The sequence below is a fragment of the Triturus cristatus genome, chromosome 1_2, assembly GCF_964204655.1.
Source record: "Triturus cristatus chromosome 1_2, aTriCri1.1, whole genome shotgun sequence".
NCBI classification, from domain to species: domain Eukaryota; kingdom Metazoa; phylum Chordata; class Amphibia; order Caudata; family Salamandridae; genus Triturus; species Triturus cristatus.
This window is the reverse complement of record NC_140580.1, coordinates 575,199,536-575,218,007: the sequence shown is the minus strand read 5'-3', so window position 1 is coordinate 575,218,007 and position 18,472 is coordinate 575,199,536. Positions and strand designations below refer to the sequence as shown.

The window sequence follows — 18,472 nt, the reverse complement described above, 5'->3', positions numbered from 1 at the left end:
AGGAGCTATTCATGATTTATAAAGAGATCTCAACATTATCCTCCATGGATGAACAGGCTGGCGCCTCTGCGCAAGCCTGTAACAAAATCGCTGAGTTCTTCTAAAAAAAGGTGTTGGACATCTATTCCACCTTTCCTTGTGATGCCAGAACTGGCCCCAATAGGCTCTCCCCCCCCCCCCCCCATGATGAAGTCAGATGGGGGGAAGTTAAGGAAGGCTGCATTAGCCAGTTCCTTGTTCCAGAGGAGGAACTTATGACATCAGTAGCGAGGGGAATTAAATCAGGCTCCCCTAGGGATCCTGCACCGGCCAAAATATTGGCTAGTTCTATGAGTTTCTTAGCCCCCTATGTTAGACACATACTTTCCCTATCCTTTGACTCAGACAAGATTCCGCCGGGATGGAAACAAGCAGTCGTACTACCCCTAAAAAAAAAACCTCAGGTTAGTGCCACTCAGCTGAACAACCTACGCCCTATCTCCCTCTTACCCTTCTTCTCCAAATTAGCCGAAAAACTGGCTTACCAACAACTCACAGCACACATAGAGGCGAACGGCCTTTTCCACACTAGCCAGTCAGGCTTTCGTGCTCATCACTCCACGGAGTCAGCCCTGCTTTTTTCTACGGAGGCGCTGAGGAAGCACGTGGATGAAGGGCAAGTAGCAGCACTGATACTTCTCGATCTCAGTGCTGCCTTCGACACTGTGACACACCACACCTTGCTACAGTGTTTGAAGAGAGGGGGAGTAACAGGAAAAGCGTGGCTTTGGCTAGAATCATTTCTGACTGACCGCAGCTTCTATGTGGAGCAAGGGGGCAACAGATCAGATGTTTTTGATCTTAGGCAGGGAGTCTCTCAAGGTTCTAGCCTCAGCCCCACCCTATTCAATTTATATGTTACACCTGTGGCGCTTATTGCTGAGCAGTATGGGGTTGAGGTAGTAACATATGCCGATGATACTCAGTTGGTCGTTGCTCTGACCCAGCCAGCGGAGCAGGCCGCTAGTAAATTCACATCCTGTCTTCAAGACCTTTCAGCCTGGATGGCCAGTAATTGCCTCTGCCTGAACGGTGACAAGACAGAGGTACTTATCGTCGGCAGATCTCCCTCAGTTTGGACCTCGGCCTGGTGGCCGCAGGCCTTGGGACCTCTCCCGATCCCAAGGGATCAGGTGAAGAATTTAGGCTTCTGGATCGATTCAAACCTGACTTTTGACTACCAATCCCGGTGTGTCTCTGGCACCTGCTTTGCTATCCTTCGCAAGCTGAGAAAGACGCTTGACTTGCTCCCGGAATCTGCTAGGAAAACTTTGGTACATGCCCTTGTCACCTCCAGGTTGGACTATGGGAATGTCCTTTATCTGGGAGCAAATGCAAGGTGTCCTCGAAGACTCCAGACTATCCAAAATGTCGCCGCTCGCTTGGTACTTCGGCTACCAAGAAGAGCTCCTTCAAAAAAAGCCTTGGAGAAATTACACTGGCTTCCTATTAAGGAACGGGTTGATTTTAAGGCCCTATGCGTTGCCCACAGAATAATTCAGGGGAAATGCCCGGGCTTCTTGCGCAATTTGCTCTGTCCTTATACTCCTGCTCGACAGCTGCGCTCCCTCGGAGTTGGTTTCCTCTCGATCCCTAGAATCAAGAGGGCTAGGATGGGAGGGAGATCGTTCCGCTCCTTAACTGCCCGTAGATGGAACACTCTTCCCCCCCAACCCCCCCCCCCCCCCCCCCCCCCCGACTACGGACAGAACCATCGGAACTGATTTTTCGGGAAGAGTTGAAGACGTTTCTTTTACCCAAGGGCTAATCTTCTGCTGCCTTGGTCTTGTTGAGTAGGTGCTGCTGCGATCCTCGATAGCGCGGGGACACACTGGTAAGTGTAACCAGGCGCTTTACAAACTCAGAAATAATAATGTAATGCTGCAACATGATTGAACACCCACGCATTTACATGTCTTTGTTGTGTGGATATTCATGGGCGGAACCAGTTGGACAAACTGTCCTTAAAACTTTGTTATAAACATCCTCTAGTACTGCTCGCAAGCCACAGTTTTAACAAGGGCACTGTTTCAGTCTATGTAGATCTTGTGATCTACATCAGCACCCGCTGGATAGGGAAAATGTTACAATCTGTTTGTGATGCAGAGTGTCATGCTCCCTTCCGCCTCCCCGGATGAGAGTTAAGGTATGAATCCTGGAACAAGAGTAATAATCACATTTTCACATGTTCTCCACCCGTATACATGGACACAGAGTGCCCTTCTTTGCATCGCTTAGCCTACATACTCTTACCCCTGTAGGAAAAAACACAATCAAAGGTGAAGTCTAATGTTCTGGCGCATTATGGATTTCAGGGGAGGGATCATGAGCTGCCTCAAAAACAAAACCTTTACTTCAAATAAAAGGAACTTGCAATGACTGCACTCAACACTAGATGACAGGAGTGTACAGAGCATGTTATCTACAGCATTACAAGCTGCTGACAGAATGCTTTTGGAATCTAATGTTTTCCATAAATTCCCTCTTGAGAAGTAGCAACAGCATTGTATGGCCGCTGAACTTTCTCTCTCACTGTAGTTAAAACAGAGGTTGTGTGTTGCGCTTCTGACTGTTAAGTTTGCAGATTGTGTCCGAGTCCCTGGACCTGGTATTTGCTAGTCCCAATGAAAAAGTGCTGAAGTAGCATTTAAACTCAGATCTTTGACGGGAGAGTTCTGGTTTTCTTTACGGATTTTCATTTATGTGTAGTATTATGTAGCTGATAAAGAGTTCTAGCTGCAGATTCCTTACCTTAGAATGAACCCCAGGCAACAGACTGGATCTGGAAATTTTTTCGCTAGCAGTGACCTTGAGCGCCGGTAGGGGGCATTGTTCAGCTCCACGTGGCGTTGGTGTCTTCCGTGTCGAAAGTGACGTGCATGATGCCTATATAGGCGCCACCCTAGCATGCTGACGTCTGTTTCTTTTTGCGACGTTCCATGCCAGGAGTGCAGAGCCTCGAACACTGACCACTGGTGTGGAAAGCCAGGGCCCTGAAAGGGGAAAATCCCTGACCCTAGAGATCTGTTCGCAGAGCGGGAAGGATGGGTGGGTCAGTAAGGAATCTGTGGCTAGATAGGCTCTACCAGATAAGGCGTTACCGAAGGTTAGTAACTTGTTCATCTGATAGAGATTTCTACCTACAGATTTCTTACCGTAGAATAGCTACCTAAGCAATACCTCACCGGAGGTGGGTCTGTGGAACTAATTCACACTATAGTCCTGCAGGGCCAAATGAGCAAAGTACCCATCCCGGTGGACTGTCCAAACAGTAGTGCTTGGTTAACATGTGAAAAGAAGCCCACTTTGCTTATTGGCAGATGTCCAGGACTAGAATTGCATGTGCCAACACAGTGGTCGCCGCCTTAGCTCTGGTGGATTGATCACGCAAATTCTCAGGGGGTTGCCTCTTGGCCAGTGCGAGCAGATTTTGATGCAGAGCACGATCCATTAAGGTATGGTCTGTTTCTGCACAGCCTTCCCCTTCTTGGCTCAGACACTCCACGAAGAGTTGGTTGTCTACCCGGAACTCTTTCACGGAGTCAAGGCAGACAACAATGCTCTTTTTGGGTCCAGACGATGGAGTCTCTCTTCTTCTTTAGAGGGATGCGGCAGAGCATAAAGGGTAGGCACGGTGATGGACTGGCATACACTTTCGGCAGCAAGGAAGCTCTAGTGTGAAGAACCAGCTTGTCAGGAAAGATTGTTGGGTATGGATTCATGATTGACAGAGCCTTGAGCTTACTGACCCTGAGAGGACAGTTATGTTGTGGCTCAAAGGAAGCGCACGTTAGAAAAGTAAGTGCAAGATTAAGGTCCCACTAAGGCATGATAAAGGGTGAGGGTGGAAACAAATGTTGGAGACCTTTCATAAACCTATTTACAACAAGGGATCTGAACAGGGATGGCTGATCTGGAAACCACAGAAAGGTTGAGATGGCTGAAAGATAGTCCTTTAAGATGACCAATGCAGAGCCATGCTGGGCAAAAGAAAGAATTAGGAGAAGAATCTGAGAAAGAGGACCAGAAAGAGGGTCAACTTACTTTTCTGCACACCATGCCACAAACATTCTCCAGTGGCAGGCATATACCATCTTGGTGGAGGGACGCCTGGCTGCCAAGATAACATTACCGACTCTGAGCAGAAGTTCTAAAACAGTCAACTGTCGTCATTCAATCTCCAAACTTGAAGGTGGAGCGCTGACCGGTTCGGGTGTAGAACCATCCCCTGGTGCTAGGATAGGAGATCCTCCAGAAGTGGCAGCCTGATCGAAGGCCCGATGGCCAAGCTTAACAGCTCGGGACAACACATTTTTCGAGCCCAGTTCAGAGCCTCCAGGATGACTTGGGGCTTGGTCGTTCCTAATCTTACTGGGGTGATGGCTTTTCACCCTTCGTTAAGTGCTGCTCATCAAGTACTGTGATATTTTGCCAAGACACCAACCATGGCAGCTGCTTGCATACCTGTTTTGGTGATTTCCAGGAAGCGTTCAACAGCTAGAATTGAAAGAGCCTTTAAGTTTAATTAGAACAGATGGTTTTAAGGAGAACATTAATAAAGCTATTGCACTCCTTTTCATGGGCCAAAGTTTTTTTTCTTTAAGTAAGATAAGCACAATATCAGTAGGATTGTGTAGGAGGCTGGCTTAGTGTATGGTGCACACTTATTTAAGTGAGCCCCCTGTGCTAATTCAGACAACCCTTATGGTGATTTTAGTTGTCTTAGATAACCATAGAAAGCTCTCTTAAGTGTAGAGCAGCCTTCTGGCTTAGTCCAGAAAGAGCATAAGGCAGCTTGTTTTACCAGCACTAATCATCTAGTATAGGTTAAGTGAAAAAGAACCACACAGTGTAGTTATAAAAAATATGTATTTATTATAAACACGAACACATTGAGATATCTCCTACCCGGAGATTTAATCACAGTACTCGCATTACTTCAATAGTAGAACTGTAAGTAGCACAAATACACAGTGATCTCCAGGGGGAGACCAAACCGTTTACTAATAAAGTAAAATGCGAACCGCGGCGACCTGGACCTAGAAGACTTAGAAGAGTGGGGAACCCAAGGAATTACCCAAGGTAAGTATCCAGGAACCCCACATACGCCGTGTGCAGAGTGGAAACACGACACGGGGAAGTCTAGGTTAGTTTTCAAGAAGGACCTTTCTCAGAGGACCCTGAAGAAACCCTATGGAAGATGGATGGTTGGAGAGTCACCCCACTCGTGGATACCCCAGGAACCAGGATACCTACATCAGGGAAGTCTGGTGCATAGGTGTGAAGTGACGTCGGAAACCACCGTAGAGTACAATGGAGGACTTCAGTGAAGATGCCGCTGGAGAAGGTGAAAGAGTCCGGTGGAATCCAAGGGTGGATTCTGCAAGCCGAGGAGTCAGTCTATGCCACTCCGGAGTGACCAAGAGGCACGGAAGACTAATGACCACCAATGACGGAAGATGCAGGAGGGTTGACTGTGACCTTGTCGCTACAGCTGAGAGGACAAGGCGACGCTGTGGAAGACCAGGAGCCGTTCACAAGCTGTCCCACGTTGGGAGTCGACAGCCAGGGGGTTGGTGTCCGGCAGGAGCACCAACAAGTGTTGGCAGCAGCTACAGATGAGAAAAAGGAAGGTGCAGTGTCGGGATGAGCAAGGGACTCACCCAGCACAGGAGAGTCGGTGTAGGCCCTGAGCAAGCAGGGGAGCCTAGGAAGACCCTCAAGAGGGCCCACAGACCAAAGGCACAGGAGTTGCAAGAGAATCACGAGCAGCTCACCAAGATTGTTGGTCCACGGTGCAGAGGATGCGGTGAGGACGAAGATCTTGGTAGCGGGAGATGCTGGAATGTCTTGGAGCCCAAAGATCTCTGGAGAAGAGTCAGCAAGCCTTGTCTGCGGCAAGTAGACGCGGTGCACAGGGGTACTGTTCCAGCTGTTCTGACGAGGGATACTGGCTTCAAACATGCTGAGAAGACAGTGTAGGCCTAGAGGGAGTTGCAGAACCACCACCTGTGTTGCTGAGCCTTTCGGAGTCTGTCGGACGTCTGGAGCAGCAGACCAGTCAGCTTAGTTGCAGTGCCTGCAGATTCAGGGGAGTGACTCCTTCACTCCAAGCGAGATTCCTTCGGGTCTCTATGATGGCCCCAGGCCTGGAGATGAACCTGGGTGGAGCACAGGCACAGACGACGCAGAAGACTGCAAGGGCGACGTGACGAGGAGCAGCAGGAGTCTTCCAGATGCAGTCACGGTTCCCAAAGCGAAGTCCAACGTGCCCAGACGGTTGAAGATGAAGTGGTTTCGGATCTGAATCTTGTCCCATGACTACTTTGAAATCCCACCCACAGGTAAGCCCTTAAGTACTCAAAGGGGCGTGGTCTGCCGAGTAGCGGAATGGCCGCTCTTTGAGTGCGCTCCACTGGCTGGGTTGTAAATTCTGCAATTATCCTGATAAATAGTGTGTTGTAGGGCCCTTGACCGACATCCCTAGCTTGCTGACACACGGCGGAATCGATCGATGCCAAGCTCGGACGAAATGGATATCCTGGGGGCGAACCGCTGCGACAGACTGCCGCTGCTGATCCTGTCCCCTGGGAGGGCCCAGCGCTGGGGACCTGAAAATCGAGATTGCGGCTGCGGGATGCCTTCCAGGCCACATTCCGACTACGTATACAGGACCTCGCTGTGAGTGCAGCTGTCGAAGCCGGAGGAGCGGGACCCGCTTGGGGGAAGCGGAGTGGCTTGCAAGACCTGTTTGGAGGACTCAACTCGCCACTACACCATAAATGCGTGATCGGAGGAGGAGTAGCCATGAACGCGCGCGGAGGACCGCCGGTGCCATTTTGTGACCCTGGCCCGCTGTGATCCCGAGACGGGTTGTGGGGCTGATCGGTGCCTCGGCTCTTCATTACTGCACCCCCGTTGCTCATACTTGGACACTACCGACCTGCTGACGCGGAGCACAAGGGGGTGAGTCTGAGGCTAGTCCTGGGCCTGATTCCTTATGCTGTAGTGGGGGCGATTGCAGTTGGCGAGACGGCCCCGGCGCGCTTTTGCGGGGGTGAGTGCTGATCCGACACCTGTGGGGGAGGAGGACGACGCCCCTGTGAGACTGTGGAGAGGCCTGACGTGCTACACTGGGGCGTAGCTGGATGTCGCTGACCGCCCTGGGCCTCTCTGGACGTGAACTGTATGTGGAGCCGGAAGATTCAACCCACGGCTGCGTGGTGGGCGCGGGCCGAGTGGCGGAGGTGTGGAGGATGATCTCTTCAGAGCGTGGCCCTGGACACTGACTGAAAGTGTGACTCCGGCCGGCATCGCTGTTGCTGGCGCGGTCTCGCTGTTGCCGTCGCGGCCTGAGGTACAGTACTGATACGCTGCATGGGCGTGGGGGGGATTATAACTTGCTCTTGAGGGGGCCTGTCGTCACTGCTTTTACACCTAGCGGACTGTGCCTGTGCGGAGTTAGATGTGCCTGGCTGATACCCCCATCCCCTTTGGCTGGAATCTGCGCTGCTGAATCATTTTAGTTGCTGCCTACTGACGACGGAGGGATGGATGCTTGAGAACCTGTGCCGCACTGGAAGACGCGCCGCGGTGAGTTGCCTGCTGCTGGTGCTGGCGCGGCATGCTTGCTGGGCGCATTGGTGAGCCTTGGAGCTGCGGTGAGACGTAGTCAGGCAGGCGAAACTTGCCCCGAGAGCTGGTGTGCGTTGAAGCTTGTCGTTGTTCTGGGCCCCGCATGTGCCACTGCTCTTGATATATTGCACGGCTGCAGCTGGACGTTTTCTTCCTAACTGGATCTTGGTGATTCTACTGTGGCCCGCTGCCAGGTATTGCTGTTGGTGAGGGATGCTGGCCGGGAGAGCGCCACACGGGAGGAGAGGAGGTGAGCAATACTTACGAGATCGGCTGAGGTGGGCCTACACTGTGACAAGTGGTACCGGGTGGCTTGAATGATGGCGGCAGCATAGATACACTTGCTAGTTGAGGGAGCGGACGTCGCACTAGCAGATTGGAGGAGTTGGGCGCTTTGCTCTGCCTACCCCCAGCAGAATACACTGTCCTGTTTGTCTCTACACCATGGGCAAGCCGGACGCAAAGCAGGCAAAGATTATCCTTCGGATGCCCAATCGGCAGACCATCAGGACTTGCAGGTGGAGGATCAGGGTGAAGATCTCTGCACCCTCATGTTGGAAATGCGCTCAAGTTTACGTACCATTGATTCCAAGTTGGATAATTTGTCTGCGCAACTAGACTCAGTCAAAACTCAAGTGACAGTGCACGAAACCCGCTTAGATGTCCTAGAAAACCGACAAACCGAATTTCACGAATTTCAGGTGGGACCAAAGAACAGTTATTGCACATGGATAAACTCCTGGGGGTCATCAGAGCCAAGAACGATGACTTAGAGGCGAGGTCACGAAGGATCAACCTGCGCATTACGGGCATTCCGGAAACCACTGCTATGCCCAAAATGGAGACCTTTGTAACAGATTTGCTACACAAACTGTTTGATCATCACCTATCTCCTGTCTTTGTGGTCGAAAGAGCGCACAGATCCTTGGGCCCAGGGCCTCCGGTGGGGGCGCCGCCCCGGCAGATCTTAGCCAAGCTGTTGAACTACCAAGATCGGGATGTCATTCTTCGTGTAGCAAGGGAAAAAGGTCAGGTGGCACACAAGGGCAACACCATTTCATTCTACCCGGACTTTACCCCGGCAGTACAGGCGGCGAGGCGAGAATTTATGCCGGCCAAGCGTATCCTTCTGCAGGCGCAAATCCCTTATTCTCTGCTCTACCCTGCCAAACTGAAAGTTTCGCATGATGGCACCGCGCATTACTTTACCAATGCGAAATCTGCTATGAAATTTGCTAAACATGTTGGTGGGAAGAAGAATAAAGAATCTCGAGGTGCCGGGGTGTCTGTGACTGGCCAACTCAGTGATAATGACTAACTTTGGACATCATTAAGCCCTCAGAACCTTAAGACTGAAACGCCAAGATGCGGAACCAGGTGGTAACCTATGCACATGCTGCTGTGGGTTCTGGTATATATATCGATTTGGCATTTAGGTTAATTGGGGTTGTTGGGAAGGGCCTGTAATAATGCTGCAGAACTCCCAGCCACCCTGTGCGAGCAGGGGAAATTGCTGGTGCCACTACGCCCCCATGGGGAGTTTCCCTTTTTCATATGGACGACTGTTGTGCCTTTGGCCATTTTGGGGGTGTATTCTGCAACCTGATTGGGGGGTTGGAGTCGGAGGTGGGTGGTGGGTAGGGGTTGTTAATTTGTTTAATGCCGGTATGATCACAAGACGTTGGTTACCATCCACAGCTTATGTTTGGGAGTCATTATGCTTCGGACGTCCACACTACACTAACTGGTACATTACAGACAGACTCACGCTGCAGCCTTAAACTTTTTAACATGAAACATTAGAGGGTTGAACGATGGCAGGAAGGCTCGACTTGTGCATGCTTACCTATCTAGACATAATATCGATATGTTTCTTACAAGAGACGCACTTAAATGTTATAGGCTGCGACATAGTAAATGGGGACATGTATACTCGGCTATTTATTCCAACTATGCAAGAGGGGCGGCTGTGTTGGTTAGGAGAGGGCTGGATTGGCATGAGGGTGGGATGCATAGAGATCCCGAGGGGAGATTTGTCATACTTCATCGGGTACTGAGAGGGATCTCCTTGGTACTGGTAGCCATTTATCGTCCGAACATTGACTCCCCTGATTTTTTTCCAGGATATATGGTCTAGAATTGCAATGACTGGCTGCGACACAATTTTGTGGGGTGGGGATTATAATGCGATCCTAGATGATGTCATGGATAGGAAAGGTGCAGCCTGCTCTTTACACCCGGCTGCCACTGCTGCTCTGAAGACTATTATTGCAGAGGGTTATTTGGTAGACATCTGGCGCAACAGACACCCCCTGTGAGGGAAGGTACCTGTATATCTGACCACCACAGTGCTTGGTCCCGCTTGGACTACTGGCTGGTCTCTAGAGACTTGGCTGCATGGACTACTGCACTCTACCACCTGTTGCGTACCTTATCAGACCATGCCCCCTGCTTGCTGCGCTTGTCCTATCCGTGGTCGATCCCTCGGACGTTTGAGTGGCGTCTACCGCCGCATGCCCTGATGGATGACGCCTTCAAGGAAGAAATAAGAACGAACATTGTTGACTACTTCACCAACAATGCAGGCTCAGTAACCACTGAGGCCTCCCTTTGGGAGGCATTTAAAGTGGTGATCAGAGGCCAATGTATTGCTCTTCAAGCGGGAGTGTTGAAAGCTCTTCGGGGCACGCTATTGTCACTGGAGTCCCAAATTAGAAAACTTGAGGAACAATTTTACTCCACAAACAAGCCCCATATTATGAAAACCCTGAAGGACAAACTGTTGGATTTTGCGGAGGAGTCTCAAAGAGAGGTAAAATTCTTGGGAAAGTATGCGGAGGAGCGGAGGTATGGTGAGGGGGACAGACCAGGGCGTACATTGGCTGGGATGCTTGGGCCTTCTAGGTCAGCCACATTTATTCATGCTATACGAACCCCGCAGGGAGACATTGTTAGAGGTCAAGAAACAGTTTGACTGAGTTTTCTGCATACTACTCCAGTTTATTTACTACAAAGCAAGGGTCGCACACCAAGGAGCTGAAAGACTTCCTTGAGTCATTGGCTCTAGTTTGGTTTAATAATACCCATAGAACATACATGGATCTTCCATATACAGTGGCAGATGTAGCCCAGGTGATTAAAAGCCTGCCCCTGGGTAAAGCTCCGGGACCGGATGGTCTAACTACGGCCTTTTATAAAGCTTGTGTTGAAGAACTGGCACCTAGACTGCTGGCGGTATATGGAGAGGCGTTGGAGAAGGGTGGATACTATCTCCATCCATGAGGGAAGCAATTATTAATACTCTCCTTAAGCCTGGGATGTCAGAGGAGGAATTGGACTCCTATCGGCCGTTGTCCATGATAAACGTGGATGTTAAAATCCTCGCCAAGTTGATTGCTAATCGATTGCAGCCTCTGCTGCCGATGGTAGCACTTCCCGATCAATCTGGATTCATTCTGGGGAGATCCACTTCCCACAATTTAATGACGATCTTCTCGGTGTTACACTACCTACACCCAGACGCAAGAGCTGCGGTCGTGCTCTTAGACGCCACTAAGGCGTTCAATACACTTGAATGGCAGTACCTTTTCTCAATTCTGGGGAGTATGGGATTTAGCCCGTTATTTATACAAAGCATCCGGCTGCTATACACATCGCATACAGGTAAATGGCCTGCTTTCTGATCCATTCCCAATTTCGCGAGGCACAAGACAGGGGTGCCCACTGTCCCCTTTGCTCTTCACAATTGCGTTGGAGCCGCTGGCTGCCCGCATCCGACAACACCATACTGCGTGGGGCATTGGGTTCAGCTCTAGAAGCCTACTTATTTTGTTATACGCAGCTGATGTCACCCTTTTACATTACTAACCCAGAGGAGAACCTAGATCCCCTTTTGAGAGAATTCATCCGGTTTGGCGGACTGTCTGGTGTTTTTATTAACTGGGCCAAGTCGGTGGTCTTTCCGCTGACAGATAGCACCCCCCTGGTGACATCGGAATTCCCCTTGAGATGGGAGGCTGATGAGGTCAAATACCTAGGGATTTGGCGAAGTCGAGACACGCAGGAAGTGTGGAGATTAAACTATGGTGGAGCGATCAAATGGCTGGAAGATAAAGTTAAAGTGTGGTCTAAACTGCCGCTGTCGCTAGCTGGCAGGATCGCTCTGGCCAAAATGGTAATATTACCAAAATTCCTGTACTTATTCGTTAATATTCCGATTTCCCTCACTCAGCAGTTTTATAACTCCCTGAAGTCTCTGCTGGTCTCCTTGGCATGGGCGTGTGGGCAAGCTAGAACCTCTTGGGACCTGCTGACCCTCCCGCTGAGACAGGGCGGTCTGGGTGCTCCAGACATGCAGCTTTATGCGCTGTATTCTCAGGCACACTTTTTACATTCCTGGGCCCACCCCACCCCCTTTCAGCCGCACGTGGCGGTGGAGACTGCTGCTATGGCCCCCATTCCACTTAAAGTGGCACTATACCAAAAAGCCCACCGCCCTGAGGAGACATAGACTCTGCTGGAACACTGTGTTGGGCGTGGGAGGAGCTGCGCAAACGAGCAAGAATACCGGTGCTATTTGCCCCCTCGATTCCTCTGATGCATAATCCAATGCTACCTTGCATACGAGACAGTATTAGTAGGTCGCAGGCTCAGAAGATGAACCTTCAAACTTTTGCTGACTTATACCCTGGGGACGTGTTCAGACCCCCTCCCGAGGCGACTGAGGGTCAGACGGTGGCATTTGCGGAAATATTTTTGTACCACAGAGTGCGTGCAGCATGCCGTTCCCTATGGGATGGCTTCCCAAAGGCGCCGCCGCAGCTACCTGCATTGGCAAACTTACTGAAAACCCGTCTCCTCGCAAACTCATTACGCGCCTGTATACACGCATGCAAAACACTGCCCCATTGGTGGTACCGCCATCCCTCAGCAACTGGAATGCAGACCTTGAGACGCCTTTGACTGACGCGCAGTGGGACTTCTTCTGTGGGCAACTAACCGTACTCTCACCAAACTACAAACTGAGGCTGACTCATTTTAAGTATTTGCATAGATTTTATAGAACACCAGTTAGCCTCTACCGCATGGGTATACGCGATAATGATAATTGCTGGCGTTGCGGATACAACTCAGCTACATTTTTACATATAGCATGGGACTGCCCCAAAATTGCCGGGTTCTGGGTGTTAGTCTTTGATTCCATAAATTCTATCCTGGATATATCATTGGCCCCCTCCCCTGTTCTCGGACTCATAGGATATGTCAAAGACACACCACCCAAGTTGCACAAGCTGCATGCACTCCTGCTACTGTTCGCAAAAAGGCAAATTGCGATCCATTGGGGCAGGAGACGAGTGCCTGCCATTAAAGACTGGGTTCGGGATGTCACGTATGGGCTCACACAATTGGGTGTATTCTGGGAATTGATGCCGCCATCTTCCAGACCCCGCGACATATGGGAACCATTTCTGGCATGGCTCCAAAGACCGCAGGAGTTGAAGTAGCCATGGTAGACACTCAGTGTCGCACTGCCGAGCGGTAGCCTTGCCCCCCTGGCGCCCCCAAACCCTGCCCATGAGGCGTAGCTTCCATAAGACGAAGATGGGAAGGGACTGCACAGGTTACATACCTGACCCCCTCTGAGGTACTGAATGAAGTCTGCTCCTATTATCGTTGTAATTATTTTTATACATAACTGTCTAGGTGAATGATGCACGTTGATTGCTTTGCTAGGGATGGGCTAATGAAGCATAGGTCACTAATAAGAACTGTGTATTTGTAAGACTGTGATTTTTCAGCTCCTACATCGATCACATTTTGCTGGCTTGTGTTGTATTGTATGGTATTTTGATTGTTTTGAAAATGCCAATTTAAAAAAAAAAAAAAAAAGTACTCAAAGGAAAGGTTGGAACGATTCAGAGGTCCCTCCCATCGGTAGGGGTTGGACAGAGGGGAGGATACTCTCATGTCCTTGTCAAGTTTCACGCCAGTGCAGATGCCAATGGCTCCCTGAATTGGTTCCAACTGGAGTATGCAAGGAGGGCACCAGATGTGCCCTTCAAAGCAGTCTGGTGGTACTGGCAAGTCCTAGAAAGGTACACCAGTAGTCAATTAGGATGGTACCAAAGTCCAATTTAGGGACAAAGCACAGTGACTGGGGTCCTGATTAGCAGGATCCCTGTCAGACTAGTCCAAAACACACTGACCCCAGGCAAAACATGGGGGTGACCATGCCAGAAGGATCCTACCTTCCTACAGATTGCAATTGCAACTATTTTAAAAAAGAATGAAGAATTATGCTGAAAGAATCATAATTCTGGAAAGGATCAGAGCAGTTTTGTTTTGTGTATTGAAAATCATTAGGGAGTGAGATGGTTTCCTAGTTTTCTTGCCCTTCTGGATAGAAGTTTTTTGTTAAAGAAGTGCCTATTAGTGAAGTCATTTGAAGTAGTGCTGTTGTGTACTTTGCTGATATGCTGTTGCCTACTGGTGGAGCTTTGCCCCAGTACAAGTAACTGCTCATTCAAGATTTGTATCGGACAAGAGTCCAAATGGGGACTTGACTTGATTGTATTAATCATCTTTTGATTCCATGAAATGTTTCCAAGTTTACCCCCACTCCAGACCTTCTAATCTTAACCAGAGAGCAATTGATAACTCTCCAAAGCTTCTTATTTTCATGACTTTGTACCCAAAACATTTGTGTATCTTCAGGTAAGAGGCTGTAGTGAAATACCAATTTTTTCAAAAAGGCATAACCTTGCATCAAGTGTTAAATGGAGCACATTTCAACTCAAGATTGCTATGTGATGGAGACATGAAGCTAGAATTAATAGAGCCAGTGAAAGAAAATGCACTCTGTGTCGAGTGGTAGTCCTAATGTTAGGTTAATTTAAGTAATGCAGACCTGAATGTTTCACACCTCTGGTCCAACGTTCTGAACTGGTAGAGGTCTGTGAACAATGGTGTAAAAAGCATGAAAGCACAATTCTGCAAAATTATAACTGATGATAGATTTGTCCAGATGTAACATTTCATTACAACTATTATTTTTGACTTATTGCCAACATGAAGCAGTATTGTTATTGTGGGATGGCGCAACTGCCACAAGGCTAAATAAGTTCAAATGCAGGCACATACAGGCTCTTAATAGAATACCAGAGTCATCAAGACGGTCTTTCCTGCTTCCAGTACCCACACGTAGGGCTGTTTAGTGTCCATCACAAGAATACATTCACATCAAATAAATGTAGAAATTACATAATGCCTTAAAGAAATATAAAATGTTGCTCGGATTTATCTTGTAAAGTCAGTTTCAAGCCTTGAACAGTTTTTGTAACTACACCTTATCATAGTCAATTGTGATGACTTTTGGTGCAGATTGTATTTATATAATTTGTATATTTTATGTTTACTTACAAATGTTTGTTTTATCCTTCTTCAGTTCAGTTTTAAATGTACAAGTGCAGTCGAATATCTCAGATTTTTAGATTAAACCATATCATACCTCAAACTTAGAATCCTCCAGAAACATCTAATTTATGGACAATTTAGTAGGTTATTCTTTAAGTGTAAACATAAGGAGAGCAAGTATTTCTTAGAAAATGCTGCTTGCTCCTTTCAATTTATTACATTATATGAAGCTAATTTTCTAGCCCATTATATTTTTATGTAGACTCTTATCAGCTGTTGTATTTGAAATAATGTCCTATTAGGAAATTATGGGACATATTATTCATAAAGTATACTTTACTTTTGCAAAAAGGTTGACTATTTTGATATATGTGGTGGGTCCCGTATGCATTTAGCCTGTTTGTCTTGTCTGTTGTGGTATGCAGAAGGTATGACGATGTATGGTAAAAACGAGTTTTAAAGCTCTTCTTTTAATTTAGAACCTTACAGATTTTGGAATCATTTAGGAGCTTTAATAAATGTCAAATACAATATTTTGAAAATGAAGTATTAGTTCACAATAGTCAATTGTTTTTATTTTTTAAAGTTTTTAGGTTTGTGTACAGCTGTGTGCCCTGAGCATTACAAGGACCATGAAATCATACAGCTCTTAATATTGCTGTTTAAAATAAGACTGGAAAAGCAACTGAAGCAGATTCCATTGATTGATATCCATTGTTTACTAGAAAGCCTGCTGAAAAATATCAGAGATTGGGATGTAAAGGTAAAATGTAACATCTTGAGACACCTCTTTTGGTGTTTTGCCAAATAAACAATTGTTGCTATTTACTTTGAGAACGTCTTTGCATACTTTAAGACGAAAATAATGTGACGTCTAACATTTGCCATTTTTTTTTTTTTTTGTAGATGAACGAGATCTGCTTATGTATAAGTAAACTTTCTAGTCATCATCATAATCTTCTGAAGTTGGTGCACCTCGTACCGAATTCAATAGCACGCGGAAGGTAATTTTTACTCCGACAGAGTGGGTCCTTCTGTGAAATAAGCATAAAAGTGTTTTGGGCCCCACACATAACTATAAAGGGAGGGAGTACATTGAACTAGTGTGCGACCTGTGAAACTGGAGGTCTGAGTTATTCCTCTGAGTGACTTAGTAGTTAGCATGGAAAGTGTGTAGCAACCGGACTAATGCAGTAGCTTAATTTCCTTAAAGTGTCCCCTACTCTGTTATCTACGGATTAGTCTAGATTCTAGACCATGAGAATGGTGAAATAATATCCACCACGTGGACAAAGTCATGTAAAGAAATTCTACCCTTCTAGGTTTATTTACAGTGACAGTGTGCTGAAAACTAAATACACTAAATCGTGGAATCAGCAGTGCCTATAATAAAATATCTCCAGAGTCCTACAAATGCAGCTTGATTTATTTGTCTTATGAAAGATTCTATACAGCACACGAGTGGCAGCCCACAATATTCTTTCTCTCTGCTTTGGTACACTTTCACTCGGGCAAAGAAGTCAAAGGAAGAAAAGTTCCTTACATGATACATTTTTTTCCAATAGTGTTGTCTAGATTCAGATATGACATTTGCGCTCCTAATTGTAATGAATCTATATCCTCCCTTTTCTGAAAGAACTGAAACTAAGATTGATTGGGATTTTCATATCCTCAAAGACAACTTCAAGGCTGTTAGGCTGTTCCAATCAGATGTATGGGCTGCAAAATGTTTTTGAGTGTCCTGAACAGTCCCCATTTCCCTGGTTTAAATTATATTAAGCATGTGTTACTGTTGTCATTGCAGTTCAGAATTGTTTTGCAGTCTGCTTGTGAATTTTGACAACATAGAACATGGTTTGATGTCAGCATTTCATGACAAAAATCCTCTCATTTAAGTGAAGGTGGGAGGAGGAAAAAGTTTTCCAGCAACTAATTGTAAACCGACTGAAAGTGCTGCCTTGTAGCCCTTCAGTAAACACACACGTTGAAAAATGAGGGACAAGAGCAGTTCTTAGCTTACGCCTTCTTTCATTTTCACTGGTGGTACTTGTTTCTCATGTGCTAACAGAACATATAATGTGATTTGTTCTTCCTCCCGTATTCTGCACTCATTTGCCCAAACCAAGTGGTGGTTGATGGCTTTTTATTTTGATGTAGGACATTAGTTTTGAAATCGCCAATTAAAGGTTGAACCTAAAATAATATACTGCAACTTTTCAGAAGGCCTAGTGGTCTGTGAGCAGGATTGTGTCAAATTGAGAGATGCACGATCATCAAACTTTCTTTTTTCAGAATATGGAGAAAGTAGAGAGCCAGTTTGTTGCTATTGCACCAGGATCTGTGAGTACCACCTGGTCCCATATGGTATCCGTAGTCAACCCACCAGTAGTAAGACTTGGCATCACAGATGATAATGCCTGAATTAGCTCCTGCATGAATCCGATATTGATGAGGGCATTGGTCTTGGGTTCCTCAGATTTATTTTTCCTATTCTGTACTGCTTTATATCCTGAAGAATGCTGCAGATACCCGTTGTTGGCTACACAGAGAAGCAGAAAATTTAGATCGGCATGAATTGAAAGGTTGTAAATACATTTTCTGCTGTTTTATTCTTACCTACAGTAAGACCAGAATAAAATTGGTACAGTCTACAGTGAGGTAACTTGTTTTTGATATTGTACTCTCCACGTTTCTTCATTTGTTGAGAAATCAAGATAGCGTATTGTTGCAAAGACAACTTCTTACTGAGTATCGTAGAGCTCTGTTCCACCAGAGGAGCCCATCCTTAAAGACGGTTGTTTTTCCAATGGGGTGGAGGAACTGGTCCCTTGATTGTAGCATTCCACCAAGGCTGGAGACATCCCAGTGTTCGTTTTTTTTAATGAGAATGTTACTCTCCCCTGCCACTACCTCCTAGTCGGGCTTGAACTCTATTTTTGATGAGAGGCTCACACTGGAATCCTTTCATTTGAGGATAGATTACATCTTTTATGTTTTTTTTGGAGAGAGAAGGAACATGTTTAGCGACCTTCTTGAAACATATGAGTGTGCAGAACATATTTGCAGCAAAAAGGAGTCTGTACTCAAATCTGAACTTCTAAATAGGCGAAATAAAGTTAACATTTTGTCGACTTTTGAATGCAGAAGTATTCGCATGTTATGAAAATAGTAATCGGGGCCCATAAAGGTATGTAATTTGGGCAAAAACCTGGATGGTTAATTTCATTAGCAAAAGCCAGTATTTCTTACCTCCGATGCTCATGTCTGCTATATGCTAATATCCTTCCATCTGGCTTAAGATAGTTTAACCCCTTTCCAAATATAGTTTTTTTAAATATTTAGTGCCATCGTTTTTGGAATGGGGGTGTTTGATGGAAAACATACT

General features: G+C 46.9%; 1 protein-coding gene across 5 annotated transcripts in view; it reads left to right on the top strand.

The window, feature by feature from the left end:
• Positions 1–18,472, top strand: part of SLF2 (SMC5/6 complex localization factor 2) — a 411,151-nt gene that overhangs the window by 292,804 nt on the left and 99,875 nt on the right. For all 5 annotated transcript variants that reach the window (XM_085606517.1, XM_085606515.1, XM_085606519.1 and 2 more), the window contains 2 exons: positions 15,674–15,850; positions 15,994–16,091. In XM_085606517.1, the coding sequence (XP_085462643.1) occupies positions 15,674–15,850; positions 15,994–16,091 (275 nt within the window). The remainder of the gene's footprint in view (positions 1–15,673; positions 15,851–15,993; positions 16,092–18,472) is intronic.